General features: G+C 52.7%; 5 protein-coding genes across 5 annotated transcripts; 2 read left to right on the top strand and 3 right to left on the bottom strand.

Annotated features, from left to right (window-relative positions):
* Positions 1-224: 224 nt before the first annotated feature.
* On the bottom strand, positions 225-1,321 carry CAOG_06522 (hypothetical protein). Its single transcript, XM_004345221.2, has 2 exons — positions 1,289-1,321; positions 225-638 (listed from the first exon to the last, which is right to left on the bottom strand). Exons 1-2 carry the CDS (start codon positions 1,304-1,306, stop codon positions 423-425), a joined length of 234 nt encoding a protein of 77 aa, XP_004345271.1. The 5' UTR covers positions 1,307-1,321; the 3' UTR covers positions 225-422.
* Positions 1,322-2,060: 739 nt separating this feature from the next.
* Positions 2,061-4,581, top strand: CAOG_06523 (hypothetical protein). Its single transcript, XM_004345222.2, has 2 exons — positions 2,061-2,693; positions 3,662-4,581. Exons 1-2 carry the CDS (start codon positions 2,157-2,159, stop codon positions 4,346-4,348), a joined length of 1,224 nt encoding a protein of 407 aa, XP_004345272.2. The 5' UTR covers positions 2,061-2,156; the 3' UTR covers positions 4,349-4,581.
* Positions 4,521-6,686, bottom strand: CAOG_06524 (hypothetical protein; the record flags this gene model as incomplete). The annotated part of the gene is made up of 7 exons (XM_004345223.2): positions 4,521-4,942; positions 5,019-5,166; positions 5,254-5,419; positions 5,482-5,603; positions 5,701-5,904; positions 5,993-6,181; positions 6,312-6,686. The coding sequence occupies 7 exons, from the start codon at positions 6,684-6,686 to the stop codon at positions 4,701-4,703; spliced, it is 1,446 nt and encodes a 481-aa protein (XP_004345273.1). The 3' UTR covers positions 4,521-4,700.
* A 59-nt stretch (positions 6,687-6,745) lies between these two features.
* On the top strand, positions 6,746-9,755 carry CAOG_06525 (hypothetical protein; the record flags this gene model as incomplete). The annotated part of the gene is made up of 4 exons (XM_004345224.2): positions 6,746-7,852; positions 7,952-8,069; positions 8,194-8,315; positions 8,408-9,755. The coding sequence occupies 4 exons, from the start codon at positions 6,746-6,748 to the stop codon at positions 9,668-9,670; spliced, it is 2,610 nt and encodes an 869-aa protein (XP_004345274.1). The 3' UTR covers positions 9,671-9,755.
* A 231-nt stretch (positions 9,756-9,986) lies between these two features.
* On the bottom strand, positions 9,987-14,593 carry CAOG_06526 (tubulin). Its single transcript, XM_004345225.2, has 10 exons — positions 14,231-14,593; positions 13,823-14,050; positions 13,491-13,690; positions 12,612-13,377; positions 12,423-12,510; positions 12,175-12,341; positions 11,966-12,109; positions 11,784-11,876; positions 11,487-11,672; positions 9,987-11,403 (listed from the first exon to the last, which is right to left on the bottom strand). Exons 1-10 carry the CDS (start codon positions 14,561-14,563, stop codon positions 10,111-10,113), a joined length of 3,498 nt encoding a protein of 1,165 aa, XP_004345275.2. The 5' UTR covers positions 14,564-14,593; the 3' UTR covers positions 9,987-10,110.
* Between the last annotated feature and the right edge of the window lie 98 nt (positions 14,594-14,691).

Here is a 14,691-nt window from a genome sequence, read left to right on the forward strand (position 1 = left end):
TCATCTTCCGCTCATTCGTTTTGATTCAGAATTGTTTGATTGCTATTGCAAGACTTGTCTTGTTCTTTTTGTGTGTGAGTGTGCTTTTCCGACTTTTCGGTTTGCTTTCCACTGATTCGTTCACCCTTAACCTTTTACATTGCACCCCGGGCGGTGTGCTTTCATCTTTCATGTCATCTCTTGGATTATCCCATTTTGTTTGTTTTTGTTGTGTGGTGTTTGTTTTTTGGTTGATGCAAAATGTGTTATTTTTGATCAGTTTTTCATCGCGAATAAAATCAAGTATCGATTCTACAAACAAAAGGCAACAAGTCAACAACGAGCGCACACACACACACACACACATCAAGCACACCAACACTCTGTTGCTTGCGTGCTCAGCTGCTGAGTGAATAATGCTCCAACCGACGTTTCGGTGTTTCTCAGCAGCCGCCTCGCAATGCCAAGACGAGGTGCAGCACTGATCCACCAGCAATCTTGTACTCTGCCGCCGTCTTGTCGTCGTTCATCTGCTTGCCTCCAAAGATCAGACGCTGCTGTGCTGGCGGGATGCCTTCCTTCTCCTCGACGCGCTCCTTGATGCGATCGACGCGGTCGGTCGGCTCAATGTCAATCTCGATTTCCTTGCCCGTGAGGGTCTGTTATTGTTTTCGAAAATCAAGTGTATGAAAGGTTAGTGTTTGAGTTTGATGGTGAGTTGATGGTGAGTGATGGAGTGTGTGCTGCGAGCACAGCGACAATGCTGGAAAAGAAGGTCGGGTGACGGCGAAGCACCGACCGACCAAACGGGCTAATCCAGTTGATGTCTTGTGCATGGATGTCATTGTGGTTGCACAGGGGACAGGGTAGCAGGAGCAGCAGCAGCAGCAGTGGGGCGTCTGAGTGGTCCTCGTCAGCCAACAAAGAGCCAAAGCTTCGCCAGCTGCCACTGTCCCACCTTCCACCTTCCGATTCAACTGCCGATCGTGATGGCCACGCCGCAACGACGACCAGACCATTGGCAAGTTCAAACGAGCGACGACCAGTTTTGCTTTGGCGGGAAAAAGAAAAGAAAAAGCTGTCTCAGTGATAAAAAAAAAAGTTGCATTGGCAAGACGCAGCAAAAAGGAAGGGAGTTCTCGCTTGTCAGGGCGAAGAAGAGAAGGGCGAGGATGGTAGTTGAAGAGTGGAGGCGGTTGGAGGGAGAGGAAGGGAGAGGAAGGGAGAGAGAGGAGAAAGAACAATGAAAAAACTCAATGGAAATGCATTGGGGAAACAAAAGCGTAATGCAAACTCAATGAAAACGGACTTTGACTTTGATCAGCATTTTGTGGCAAGAAAATGGGAAGAGTGAACCCCGGCCAAAGTAAGTAGCGCTGCGATTGGTTATTGGATCAGAAGGGCTTTGCTGGCTCTTGCTAAAGAATCCTGTAGTATGGCAGATCTGGTTGTGGGGTTTTTGTTGGAGGCGAAAGAACGAGGGGAAAGAGCTCAAAGTTCGAAAAAGCTTGAGGCAGTAGATCGAGATCCATGACGGCAGTGCATCGCGTTTGAGAACAAGCATTCAAGAGCAGTGCAAAGAGGATTTGAGACGGACTTTGGTGAGGGTTGGGGGCAAGGCGAAGGAGGGCGGTGGCAACGAGAAAATCTCCAAACTTGTGTGTGATCTTCATGGGTGAATTCGCGTTGACGGCGATTGGTTGCATGTGTGCTGCGTTCGATCTAATTCACACATGTCCTTGACTCAAGGCTTGAAAACCACAAGATTCACTAGAATCGCAGTTTGTGCCACCTGTGAATTGTTGTTGTTGTTTTGTTGCGAGGCAAGTTCTCGCACTCGGATCGAATTTGTTAGGTGTTTGCAGCTCGCATACTTTATCTGCTTTTCCCTCGACAAAAGCTGTTGCTGCTGCTCCTGCTGCTCCTGCTGCTGCTGCTCTTTCGTCACAGATCTGGTGAGAGACTCAAGCCCCACAAAACACTCGTTGCTGGATGCTGCGGGTTGGCTCCTGTGTCACACCGTCCGGTTGAGGAAAAAAAACAACCTCAAAAAATGTGCAAATAAACACAACAAAACTCCTTAAATTGTTAAGGTCGATTCCTCAGTCCCTATTTCCAACAGCATCGTCATCATCATCATCATCATCATCACCATCATCCCAAACACAGCAACAACCATGTCTGGAACTGCAGCAACAGCAAGTGGATGCCCAGTGGCCCACCACGGCATGCGCTCCAACGGCGCCGTCTGCCCGGTGACGGGAATTTCGAGCGGCTCGGCTGACGATTCGCCGCGCAGCCGTAGCCGCTCGGGCTCCATTTCATCCACCAGCTCGGGTCAGTCGCAGGGCTCGCAACTGTCGTCGTCGGCGTCGGTGCTGTCGGCGCAGTCTGCGCTGAGCTCGCGCTCGGCCTCGAGCGGAATGAGCGGCGAATTCGGCGAAAGCTTCTCGACTCAGATGGTCGACCTCCTCCGCCACGAAACGCGCGACGTGATCAAGAGCACCTGGGCGCTTGCCATCCAGAAGCAAGACGAGGCCGATGTGACGCCCGTCGCCACGTTCGTGAATGTCTTTTTCGGCAAGCTGTTTGAGCTGTGCCCCGAAACGCGTCTCGTGTTTGGCCAAGATCTGTCGCTCCAGGGCAAGTCGCTCAGCTCCGTCCTCACCGGCATGCTCGAGTTTGTCGTTCACCCCAAGAAGCTCACAACTCAGGTAGGTGACGGCACTTTTTCTTCGCACTCTTCTGCATCCACTGAGAGGCTGAAATAGAGGGGGGAAGGGAAGGTGGGAAGAGTCAAGGGAGGTGTTTGTTTCTGTTTTATTCTTCTTTGTTATTTTTTCTGTTTTATTCTTCCTCCGCTTTGTGTGCGTATCCCTGTGCATGCGGCTTCTGTCGTTTCAGCATCTCGCTGGAGAACGAGAGATTGTGCGAGTGAGAGAGCCCTGTCTGGCTGTTGTAATCTACTTTTGGACCGTGGGAAAATCTGCAAAGTGTCGCGTGCAAATCCAAAACATCCAAACTCGTTAGCAAAACACTCGCCAGAATTGGAAAGGGATGAAGGGTGAGGTGTCACTCCGCCCCTTTTCCCCCAATTTATCCAAAAAAGAAAGCCCAACGCGCTCTTCAATCTTCAGAAGAGGATATGAGGAAGGCTTCCTCCGCTTGATACATTGCACTTGGCAAGAGCTCGATGGAAACGAGGAGGGAGAGCGAGAGAGAGAGAGAGAGAGAGAGAGAGAGAGAGAGAGAGAGAGAGAGAGAGAGAGAGAGAGAGAGCGAACATGCACTTAGAGCGAAACAAAACAAAACAAGCTAATAAACCACCTTCCTCGCACTTCGATTTCTCTCCGCGACTGTTGATGCTGCTTGTTTTATTATTGCGGAATGTTGTTTTTGGAATGTTTGTCAGTCGCACGGAAACAACCGCAACCCGCAATTCAAAAACCCCAAAAACACAAAAACAAAGTATTCGCTTTCGTCCCTTTTTTTGGATGATCTCGCGCATCAAAAAAATCACCATGATCATTCTTTTAAAAACACCCATCGTCACTCAAAATGCACCCAAATCATCGTCATCTTGCAGTGAATCTCTTCATTCCGCGATACGCTGTTTTAACTCACCGTCTAAAACCCACACGCAAAACAAAAAAACTGCCTAAAAACACAAACTCGCTCGCAGGTCAAATCCCTCGCCGTCAAGCACGTTGGGCTCGGCATCACCCCAGACATGTTTGACGCGTTTGGCGCAGCGCTGGTGTACACTATCAAGACACGCATTGGCAAGGTCTGGTCGCCTCAGACCGAGCGTGTGTGGGTGGACGCGTATGGAGGCGTGAACAACATTATCACTCAGCAAATGAGCCGCGTTACGCTCAACTCGCAAGACATTCCGCCGTGGATGATTCAGCGATACCAAGAACACCATGCCGTGCTGCATGCCTCCTGGGTCAAGGCCACCGAGGGTGACAATGGCGATGCCGTTCTGACCGGCTTCCTGGTGCGCTTGCAATCCAACAACCCGCAAGCCACGCTGATCTATGAGCGTGCCGATCCCCGCATGCGCAAGGTCATCATCTGGACGGCTGTGAGCAAGATCTTGGACTGCATGCAAAACCCGCGCTCGCTCCGCAAGGAACTCAAGCCGCTCGGACAGTCTCATGCCAAGATGGGCGTCACTGGTCCGATGCTCGACTCGTTCGGCGTTGCTCTCCGCGCCGTATTGAAGGACGTCCTCAAGGCTCGGTACACGACAGAGACGGATATGGTTTGGCGACGCTGCTACCGCCTCTTCTCTGTCCAATTCCTCGCCAGCATCGAGGCCGAATCCAAGGGAAAGGGCGTTGGCAAGTCCTGCGGGATGCAATGAGCGTGCTTCCAAGTTGGTGTGCGCACATGTTACATGCAGATAGTTTTTTGCGCGTGTTTGTAAATGGTTTTTTTTCTATTGTGAAGGTTTGTCGATTTACGTTTTTACGACTATTTGTCTCTGATTGTGCTGATGATGCTTCTCCTCTGCTCACTGGTTTGTGATTGCTTTCCGTTTCTTGACTTGCGATTGAACGATGTACACAAAAATACAAGGATGTTTATGGTTGACAGAGGCGAATGATGACTGATGCGACTGATGCGATTGATGATCAAATTGGATGGGTACCCAGTTGAAATCGCCTGACCCTGACTATAACGAAAATCGTACACGCCGCTTAAAGCTGACACAGCTAGGAGGCGAGCTGAGCCTGTCGTGGAGGCTGGGCTGGTTTGACAGGTTGCGCGTCAGCGGTGACCTTGGCTGCAGCCGCGTCGACCTCACTTGCAACGTTGGCGGCACTCGCTTGTGAGTTCAAGGCCGTTGATGCAGCAGGTACTGGAGGATCTTGGGCAGCAGTAGTCGCAGGCTCGACGCTGAGGGCAGCGAGTTCGCGCTCCAATTCGTCCATGTCAATGTTGTCGTGGTTTCCGCCTATGTTTCCACCTTTCAAAAAAATGAGTATTCTCGACTCCCTTCGACTTCAACGACATGACCCCAATCTGCATACCTGATTGGAGCGCAGAATCGATTTCCGCCTGCTCGTCCAACACATCCTGCAAATCCATCATAGTTGCGTCAATCTTGTCCACATCGAGGCCAAAAGCCTTTCGGACGTCACGAATGACATCCACGGAAGCGACATACGAGCGCATGATCTGAACAGCAAAGCGTAAAAAAACAAGAAATCATGAGCTGCACGACCGGCATCTTGGTTGTTCCGCACTGAAAGGAGAAGAACATACCTCGCGCTGAACTTCCAAATTCTGAATCTCTAGTAGAATCTTTTCAATGTTATGAAGGGCGCTGTGCTGCTGCTCAAGCTTGACTTCAAGCTCGCGCTTCAGCTTGACGCATCGCAGTGCTTCGTTCCGCTTTGTGGTCGCAAGCGCGAGCGCCTTAGATTTGAACCTGGAATCAAACAATCGTCAGCAAGTGTCCAGCGTCAAGAATACAGCATGAAAATCGCATACTCATCAATTCGTGATTGAAGGTCTTGAATGTGTTTCACTAGGAGAGACTGGGCGTATTTAATCGACCCAATTTTGACATCCGTGTCTTCGAACGACCCGATCTGTGTCGATATCTTGATAACCTACCATACAACCATCATCAGAACGCCCAACGAGAATGAGCTCGGTCGACAAAACGGGTCTCGCGCTCGAGCAAAAACAACAAAACGCCGCTCGCACCTTTTCGTTGCTTCCAGGCAGCTGTCGAATGCTAGCGTTTCCCATACGCTCGAGCTGACGCAAGACGAGACGCGCGTCGTCTGGAGACGCCAAGCCGCTTAGTTGGGCGCATTCTTTCAGAAATTCTGATTCCAGGAGCACGTTGTCGGTGATGGCATGCAGCGCATTTTCTTGATGCCGCAGCAGCATTTTCTCTGCCAAGGACTGCAATGGATTTGACGACAAAAGGACGCTCAGTTTTGGCCTTTGGGTGTCACGTCACGCCGCGCTTTGACAACGTCAAGAAACGTACTTTCAGCGGGTTTAGCAGCACGTATTCCTCCTGTGTCTTGGGCCCCAGCCACCGATCGCGCAACGGCGATAGTACTGGCGATGCTGTCAAAATTCTTGCCGCTGCAAACTGAGCTACGCGGGCAAAGATGGACGAGGATTCACTGAACGACTTGCGCGTCATGATCAAGCCCTGCTTCTCCATGTGTTCCTACCGTGAAAACAACAGACGGTCGCGTTAGTCAATACAATCTTGATCATACTATTTGTTGTTACCGGCATCAACTAATAAGCTGTGTGTGTGTGTGTGCTCTCAGCCAATCTCAGCAGCAACGCCTTACAAGCACTTGTCCGAGGCACTGTGGCGCGCTGCCGCTGCCGCTGCCCTGCTGTGTGAACTGGTCTGCGAGGGTGCGTTCGCGCACTCTGAGGCTGGCCTGCCTGGAGCCCGCGACGGCCGGGTCTGCGCTCGCCTCGATCAGCGCCGTCCAGAAGGCCATGCGCGCGTCCCACTCGCCGGGGTCGTCCTCGCGCGTCGGTCGAAACCCAGCACGCATGCGGCTCGTAAACTGGTGGTCGAGCCAGCGCGGGTCTGCGCGCTCCCAATGCGAGGCACTCGTGGCTGGGTGCTGCTTGTCAAACAGGTCCATTTGTTTCTGAGGGATTTTGATGACTGAGATGAGAACGCCTGCCCCAATACAATAGCGATCAAGCATTCACTACAGTAATCTATTGTACTATAGTACAGCATGAATGTGAGCGCGCAGTCTTCAAAATGCATTGGAAGGCGAATCCCAATCTGATGCTGCGGCAACGACCAGTCGTCCATCGAATGACCGCCAACCATTGTCATCATCATCATCATGATCATCGTCAGAGTCGCTCTGCACTGTTTGTGACAGTCTGCGTCATCATCATTGCGACGACCATTGCGCTGGCGACCGCTGCTCAATCTCACGCTCAACCAGAATCGCCATCCAACGCTCAGCCCAACACCCAGGCGCAGTCCATCTTTGAAAAGGACGACGCAGACAACAGGTACAACCAGAAGCCAGGCTGGTTTGTGCCGAACGAGAGCGCGACGCGGTTCCATCCTGCAGCGTCCGACGATGACTGGCGCTCAATGCTGGCCTCGGTCAGGCTGCCCACGACGCTGGAGCTCGCAGGGACAGTGTTCCCGGTGCCTGCGTGGTACGACGATCTGTCGCCGCAAAAGCAAGGCCGCCCGGCAGACCCGAGCGAAGAGGTCGACGATGAGCAAGTGGCCAATGCAAGCGCCAGCAATCAAGCGACCGACTCCATCCACCCGTCAAAGTCGACGCTACAGAGTGCCAGTGATCAAGCTACAAGACGTGCATCATCCGTCGTGGAAACGACAAAAGAGCTGCCGCGAGCTCGGTTTCATCGCTTTCGTAAACTTCGCTTTGCGCCCGACAGCACGATTGTCAAGCTGCTTGGACCGCATGCCGAGGCCATCTACAACGAGCGGAGGGAAAAGACAGCCTTCTTTGTGCGGCACACAAACCCAGAGTGCGAGTTGTGCGAGATATCGCAGCCGAGCGACGTGCTGCACATGATTTCAACCCACTCGCTCGTCTACAACAAGGACCTTCGGTTTGTGATCAAGAGCAAGAATCAGTTTTATGCAGACACGTATGCCACCGCCGCTGAGGCTCTTGCAGCATTCCTGTCGGGCTCCACAATCGTTGTCAACGCGCTGCACTACTTGGATTCGCGTCTGCACGGCTTTTGCGAGCAGCTCGAGGAGAGTCTCAGTACTTTTGCCAGCGTCAACATGTACCTGTCCCCGGCCTCTGCCCAAGGGTTCAAGGCCCATCATGATCTGATGGATTCAGTCATTTTGCAAACAGCGGGATCCAAGGTGACTAGCGACGGGTCTTTCAAAAACAAAACAAAAACAAAAAAAAAGTGAAGGCTCAGGCTCACTTTTTGCTCTTCTTTGCTGGGGCCTATCGCGTAGGTTTGGCGAGTTTGCAACCCGGATTTCCAGCTTCCGAGCGATGTGAACTCGGGCAACTTTCTTCTTTCCGAACTTCGATACATGAACTGCACGGACATTTTGCTGACTCCCGGTGATGGTATAGCGTCGTAGTGTTGTGTTTGCTGTTCTTTTTTGTCTGCTTTGTTGGAGTTTTTGGAGAAAAGAGAGAGAGAGGCCAAATTTCGTGCTGAGCTGCAGATTGCTCATCATCTTTTGGGCAGTGCTCTATTTGCCGCGCGGAACCATCCACTCTCCGTATACAATCGGAAACATGTCGATGCATTTGACGTTTGGCTTATCCGCTGCCTTCCCGTGGCAAGCGGTCATGGATGACTTTATTAAAGTAAGTGGCATTTGGTTTAGGGGTTTGTTCTAGTTTGTTCGACTTGTCATCGTGACCTCATGCTGGCCCACCCTCGCCTCTTTGAAACGCAGAGCTTTGCCCACATCCCAACCGCCCTCATATCACCCAAAGTATCCATTACCCTGCCAGAGCTGCCGTCTCGTGAAGAAATTGCCCGCCATGTGCGCCGCCCGGAAATTGTTGTCGGCAAAGACTCGCTCTTCCCGGCAGAGCTGGATGAAGAGTACCAGCGCATGAGGGATAACCCGGCGCCTCCAGTCATGGAAATTAGCATGGAACGACTGCTGGTGGCTGCGTGGCAGCAGCTGATTCAAGAGCCCCAGGAGACGCTTTCGCGAAGTGCCATGCCGAGTTGGTTGCTCCACCACGAGCCCAACATGTGGCCGAGCGCAGCAAACCGCATTGCGATGCTTGAGCACTGGATGTACATTCTCGAGATGCTGGTCACTCGCGTCGAAACGCACTTTCTTCACATCAAGTACGTCTTCTTTTACCAAGCGCCGCGCAACGTCGGATTTGCGCATGCGGGCAGGTATGCCAAACCCCGCGCTTCGCAGGCCCAAATCTTTGAGACCATGGCCTATGGCGTTTGGGACTGTTCCGCGCAACAAATCATGGCCAACCGAACGCTGACGGACGACGAGCGAGCAGAGCGCGATCGGCTCACACAAGCCCTTCGCGCGTTTGTGCGAAACTACCCGCCCGCGTTGTTCTATGACGCGTTTGACAGCGCGCTGGACGGCATGCGTGAGAAAATCTCTGCGGGCTTGCTGGAGCAACGCGAAGATGTCGTGTCGAATGCACTCATCAAACGCATTTCGACGGGCACTGTGCTCAAGCGCACCCATCTGTTGGCTGGGATGGTACCAGTGCACCCACTTGCACCCGTCACCTCTGACGGTGAATTTGTGCGCACTGTCGCAAAGGAAGTTTCGGTGACGTGCAACCGCCAGATCAGCACCATTCCAAACACTCGTGTCGGCGCTTACGTGTGGGCTCTGTACATTGGACGATCGTTCTCGGTCGACGAACTTGCTCACGCAATGATTGTCACCTGGAATTTGCGCGATTTTGCGGTCAAGCACAAGGCAGCAGACCCAACCCCGCACCCGGAGCGGTGGTACTCTGAGCAAGTGCTGGCGTTGGTGGAGGCGGCGCCCAAGTCCCCTCTGACGCGCGAGCAAAGGAGCGCTGCCATTCAACTGGCTCGCAATATGGTGGCCCAGCAGGTGCTCGGCATTGAGGCGCTCAACTCGCCGCCAGTCTCCAAACAGCAAGTGGCTGAGCCTTCCGATTTTGATCAGGAACTGGTGCAGTTTATCAACACGTATTGAGCTGGCATGGTTGGTTATTTTAGTGGCCGGCTGAGGAACATTTGATTGAAATACAAGGTTGTACAAAGAAAAAAAGCACCACCGATTGTTGTTAGATTTGTCCAACATCAAGCGAATTGAATGTCACATCTTTGTATTGGTGGCTCGAACGTAACGTTGCCAGCCTGGTCGTTTGTTACCAAGCGAGCACTTTTCTTTTTTTTTTTCTTTTTTTTTCTGCTTTTTTTTTCTTTTTTTTTCTTTGTGCGAGAGTTGATGGATTGCGCTGTTCCACAAGTATCGGCAACCACACATTGCTGTTGCAAAAACAGAGTTACTTCATTTCTTGTTGATTGATGCAGTTGAAACTGAGCATGTGTACCGAAAAGACGGTCATCATTCAGCAAAAAGCACAACAGTTCCAGTTTGCACCATTTCATCCAACATTAACTACGCCTCGACTACGGCGGAGGTTGCTCAGTGGCCGATTGCTTTTGCTGCTGCTGTTGTTGTTGGCGTCGCGCCATATAAGCTGCCAGAGCTGCAGAAGGTTGGAACGAGGCTGCTGCAGAAGAGGCGGCGGGAGCTGGACCAGAGCTGGCGGCAGCGGGTTGCACTGAAGTCGTAGACCGGTTGTTGTTGTTGGTGGCGGTCAACGTTGTCAACGACGGCACAGATGGCGCTGTGGCTCCCGAGACGGAAGAAGTTGATGTCAAGCTGGAATTCGTAGAAGTTGCACGGATTGGTTCGTTCAAGCGAGATTGAAGTGAGACTGGCGCACCGGATGCAAAAGTATCCGCCGCGGGTGTGGTTGTGCTGCTGCTGCTGGCAGACACAGGACTCAGAGGCGCGAGCGCTGAGCTCTCAGGACGTTCCGATGAAGTCGCGCGCTGCGAAATACCAGGAGTGCCTGCACTTTGCTGTGTCGGTCGGAATGTCGCGTTGAAAGAGCCGCTCGTGGTGACCGTTGCTACAGTAGGAAGTGGCGTGCTGGCGCCCGAGATGGAAGACAGGGGTGAAACGGAGGAGGTAGAAGAAGCAGATACCGGACGGGAGCTGATCGGCAACGTGCGAGCGCCATCTAACAGCGAGAAAGCTGGCAATGTAGGCTTCGCTGCCGTAGAGATCGAATGTGTCAAGGACGCAGACGGACTGACATGAACTGGGGATGAGGTCGCAGGTATGGCGGCGGCAGTAGTTGGACCGCTGGTGCGAGTGGATGCAACAGCGGGTGTCGGAGCAACAATTCCCCCTGCTACTCCTGCTCCTGGCTTTGACGAAATAAGATTTGATACGACGGTTGTCTTGACTGGCACAGATGACGACCCAGAAATGGGGACACGGGCCTGAGTCGCAGTCGCTCCAATTCCCGGAATCTGGGTAGCGGGAATTTGAGGTGGTGTCGCTCGCTGTTGTTGCTGTTGTTGTTGCTGTTGTTGTTGATGTTGCTGTTGCTGTTGCTGTTGCTGTTGCTGTTGCTGTTGCTGTTGCTGTTGCTGTTGCTGTTGCTGCAGGGGTGCGGCCGGCGCCGCCTTGGATGCCTCGGTGCTGGAAGCTTGCCGCAGGGTCAGCATCATCTCGCTGTAAAACCCGTTGTAGTCCAGCAACGTGACAAGATCTGCAGTCAACATCCCATCCACAGCAAGCTCATCCATCAGCCCCAGAACCTGCGATGTGAATGTGCTTTCGAATCGCTGCAGGCTCTCCAAAAATCCCGCTTGTTGAGTCGCGAGATTTGCATGCTGCGACGCACTCTGTATCAGAGCAACGAAATGAAACAAAATGAGCAACAACAACAGCATCCGTCTTTTCTCAATCATCCTTTTTCCTCTTGTACCAAATACTGCGCGCGCCGAGAATGAGTAAGTTTGGCGAGCGCCACAGACCGGTTGCTTGAAGCAGCAGGAGCAGCGGCTGGGCGACCAGTTGCGGCTGCGGTAGAGATTTCAACGTGCAGACTGTTGCCAAACCTCACGACAAAGCCAGCAAAGATTCCTGCAATGGACAAAATTTTGCTCAGGATCTAGACAAAGAGCCAAAAAAAGAAAGAGAAACAGATTTGGTGTGAGCGACGCTTTGGCAATTGTGTGCAGCATGCGTGGATCCAACAACAAAAACGAGAACAAAAACCCACCTTCAGCAGCGTGGCATTTGTCAGCAAACAATCCAACAGACAGCCGTCGAGGAAGGCCGTGTGGGCAGTAATCACATCATCGACACTTCGCGCCTGATAGCCACCAACCACCAGCAAAAAAAATGTTCACTTGTGAGCGATTGTATCATCGACACGCAGAGCAACAAACCAACGTGTCTCACCGTGTCCATCTCCGTCTCCAGCTGTTGCCAGCGAGGCCGAATCACATCAACCACCATGTAGTGCTGATAGGGATTGATAAATGCCAGCATGCGCTGGAGCAGTGCCAGCGCAAAGGTAAATCCGCTGTTGGGCGTTGCTGCAATCTATCATTCACGAGATGAGTCGACAGGTGCTCACGCCAAATGCCTTGAAGTCATCCAAGACGTACCTGTTTGATATTTTTCAGAGCAGACCACGCCGAGAAGAGCGAGCGCTCAATCGTTTTGCAGTTGAACAGGTGGCGGAAAAGGACTTGATACTTTGTCAACGAGGTCCGACTCAACACCAGCGAGACTGGGAATTTGACGTCGGCATCAAATGCAAAGGCTTCAAATCCTGTGGCGCCAAAAAAAAACCAACAATGAGAAGAATGACAAAATCATACGCGCATAGAACACGAAAGGCTTGCCAACAAACCTTTCAGTTGCTGCTGGCTATTGTTGGCGCCCGACAAGTTGGACGTCCGATTGACTTGGCCAGTGCTGATGTCAATAATTTGGAAGAGCTAGGTGATGCCCCAAGGTGAGGGAAAAGGAAAAACGAGGAGTGAGTCACACGCAAAGTCACTGCAAATGCGTCAAAACAAATCCGAAATGCGACACATACCTGGGTAATCACATGAATCGGCTGAAGAACGCAATGAACTTGGTCAAGAAGCATGGCAGAGTGCTTGGAAGATCCAGCGCGAGCAAGTTGCGCAGCTTGTTCGTCCACACCAACGTCATTGCCGCTCTCTGCGTCAACATTATCGTCAGACTCGGTCACCCACAGTCCCGGAATGGCCCGCACGGCAATTTCAAACAAGGCATCGAGCCGAGACACGGAAACCTCGCTCGAGTTTTTGGCGAGTTCTTCCGCAGCACTGTCGGTGAACATGACAAACAGCTCGCCGCGTTGCAGAAGAAAGACATCACGAATCGCTCGCAAGCGCTGCCGCAGGCACCGCTTGTTCATGAGCAAATCCAAAAGCGCAAGACTGGCATGCTCCAACGAGACGTCAATGGCGTTCGTGTAGTCGCGCTCGGACACTGAAAATACGATTGGGCGAGACGCAGCCTCTGGAAGCGCCGGTCCTTTGCCGCCACACTCGCGCAGCACATTCAAATACTTGCCGGCGTCTAGCACGCGCCGGGCGACCGACTTTAAAAACACTGGCACATCTGCCTCGGAAAGCGTGTAGCGCGTTTCCCAGTACCGGTCATTGAACGTTGTGGTAAGCCCTTCTTTGACGACCGAGGGATCCTCGCGCACAAGAAACTCGTGCAAAGGATCGTCAATCTTGCCCTTCCAGATCCAGGCCGACAGACTGTCGAGGTAGGGCTGCGACGCCGCCGTTGCCAAAAAGAGGCACAATTCCTGGCCTTTTGAGTCACTGCAATGCACCCCCCCCCCCAATCATCATCATCATCATCATCATCATCAGCTCATCTTCAATCAAATTCAACCACAGCAACAACAACAGCAACAACAACATTCCACACGCACCCAATCATGCACAATGCGCGGTTGTGCAGCAAGGACAAGACGGCAGCACCTCGGATTTGCTGCACGTCAATGTCGGTACACAGCACTGCAGTGATTTCCATCGAACGCAGGCACGGCTGGACGAGAAACCACAGCTTTTGGAGCGAGAGATCCCCTTGCATGGCGAGGTGTTCGAGCTGCGCGACCAGCATGAGATGCTCCTGTGCCACAAAGCAAGCAAGCAAGCAAAACCGAATCAACAACCACACAGAGCATGCAGAGTAATGCGTTGACGTGAGTTTGTCCACAACGCCAGTCAACTGAGACCTTTCGCAGTTGTCGGCGGAACTCACTTTGAGTACACGTCGGAGTGCAGCACACAGCGCGTGCAAAACTCGGCCATCCTGCATGTTCATTGAATGCTCGGCAACAAACGTGCTGACGCGTTGGTAGTTGGCACAGAGCGGCAGAACGCGATCCGCGAGTTGTCGCAATGAAAAGTCCATTGCGGTGTGAACATGGTACCGCTTGGCGTCCACTGCGCCGGCGTCCACCACCGTGATAAACCGTCCATCGAGTCCCTATCAAAGTTGCATTACAAGTGAGCGTCTCCACGGCAAAGCAAGGCAAAGCAAGCCAAAGACCAAAGTGGATGGTTTTTTGGCGGGAAAACTCGACAAATCGAGCGACTCTTCCCGCCCAATGCTTTGAGACAATCGACCTCAACTCGAGCCTATCAACGCATGAGTGCTCTCGCTCACCATCATGACGTCGAGCAGGTCGTCGACGAGGGCCATCTCGCGCTGGGCGGGGGTCGCGAGGAGCCGCTCGACTGGCCCAGCGTCAGGATCATCGTGGCCACGACGATCACCCCGGGCAGCTCTGCGCGCTGCTGCTGCTGCTGTTGCTGCTGCTTGATGTTGCCCGTTCACTCCAGTGAGCGAGTGCTCGACTTGGTGGTACTGGTCGGTGATGCGATCGCGAAAGTCGTCCGCGGACTCGTTCGGGCGCCGCAGCTGCCCAGTGACGCCAACACCGGCGCCGACCATCAGCGCGCCGTGCTCGCCAGTGAGCCAGGAGGGCAGCGACAGCATCCAGCTGGAACGGGGATTCAACGGGAAACAAACAAACAAAAAAAATAGACTGAAAGCCGGTTCAATTTCGTAGTGAAGACCCGTATGCGAATTGTTTGCGTTTGAATGAAAACCACTCAGTTACTCAC

The sequence above is a fragment of the Capsaspora owczarzaki genome (assembly GCF_000151315.2).
Source record: "Capsaspora owczarzaki ATCC 30864 unplaced genomic scaffold supercont2.11, whole genome shotgun sequence".
Taxonomy (NCBI): domain Eukaryota; class Filasterea; order Ministeriida; family Capsasporidae; genus Capsaspora; species Capsaspora owczarzaki.

Coding starts and splice junctions, on each gene's coding strand:
- CAOG_06523 (XM_004345222.2), top strand. CDS start 2,157: ATGTCTGGAACTGCAGCAACAGCAAGTGGATGCCCAGTGGCCCACCAC. Junction 2,694..3,661: donor CCAAGAAGCTCACAACTCAG/GTAGGTGACGGC, acceptor ACTCGCTCGCAG/GTCAAATCCCTCGCCGTCAA.
- CAOG_06526 (XM_004345225.2), bottom strand. CDS start 14,563: ATGCTGTCGCTGCCCTCCTGGCTCACTGGCGAGCACGGCGCGCTGATG. Junction 14,051..14,230: donor ACCTGCTCGACGTCATGATG/GTGAGCGAGAGC, acceptor CAACTTTGATAG/GGACTCGATGGACGGTTTAT. Junction 12,342..12,422: donor TAGCCAGCAGCAACTGAAAG/GTTTGTTGGCAA, acceptor TTGGCGCCACAG/GATTTGAAGCCTTTGCATTT.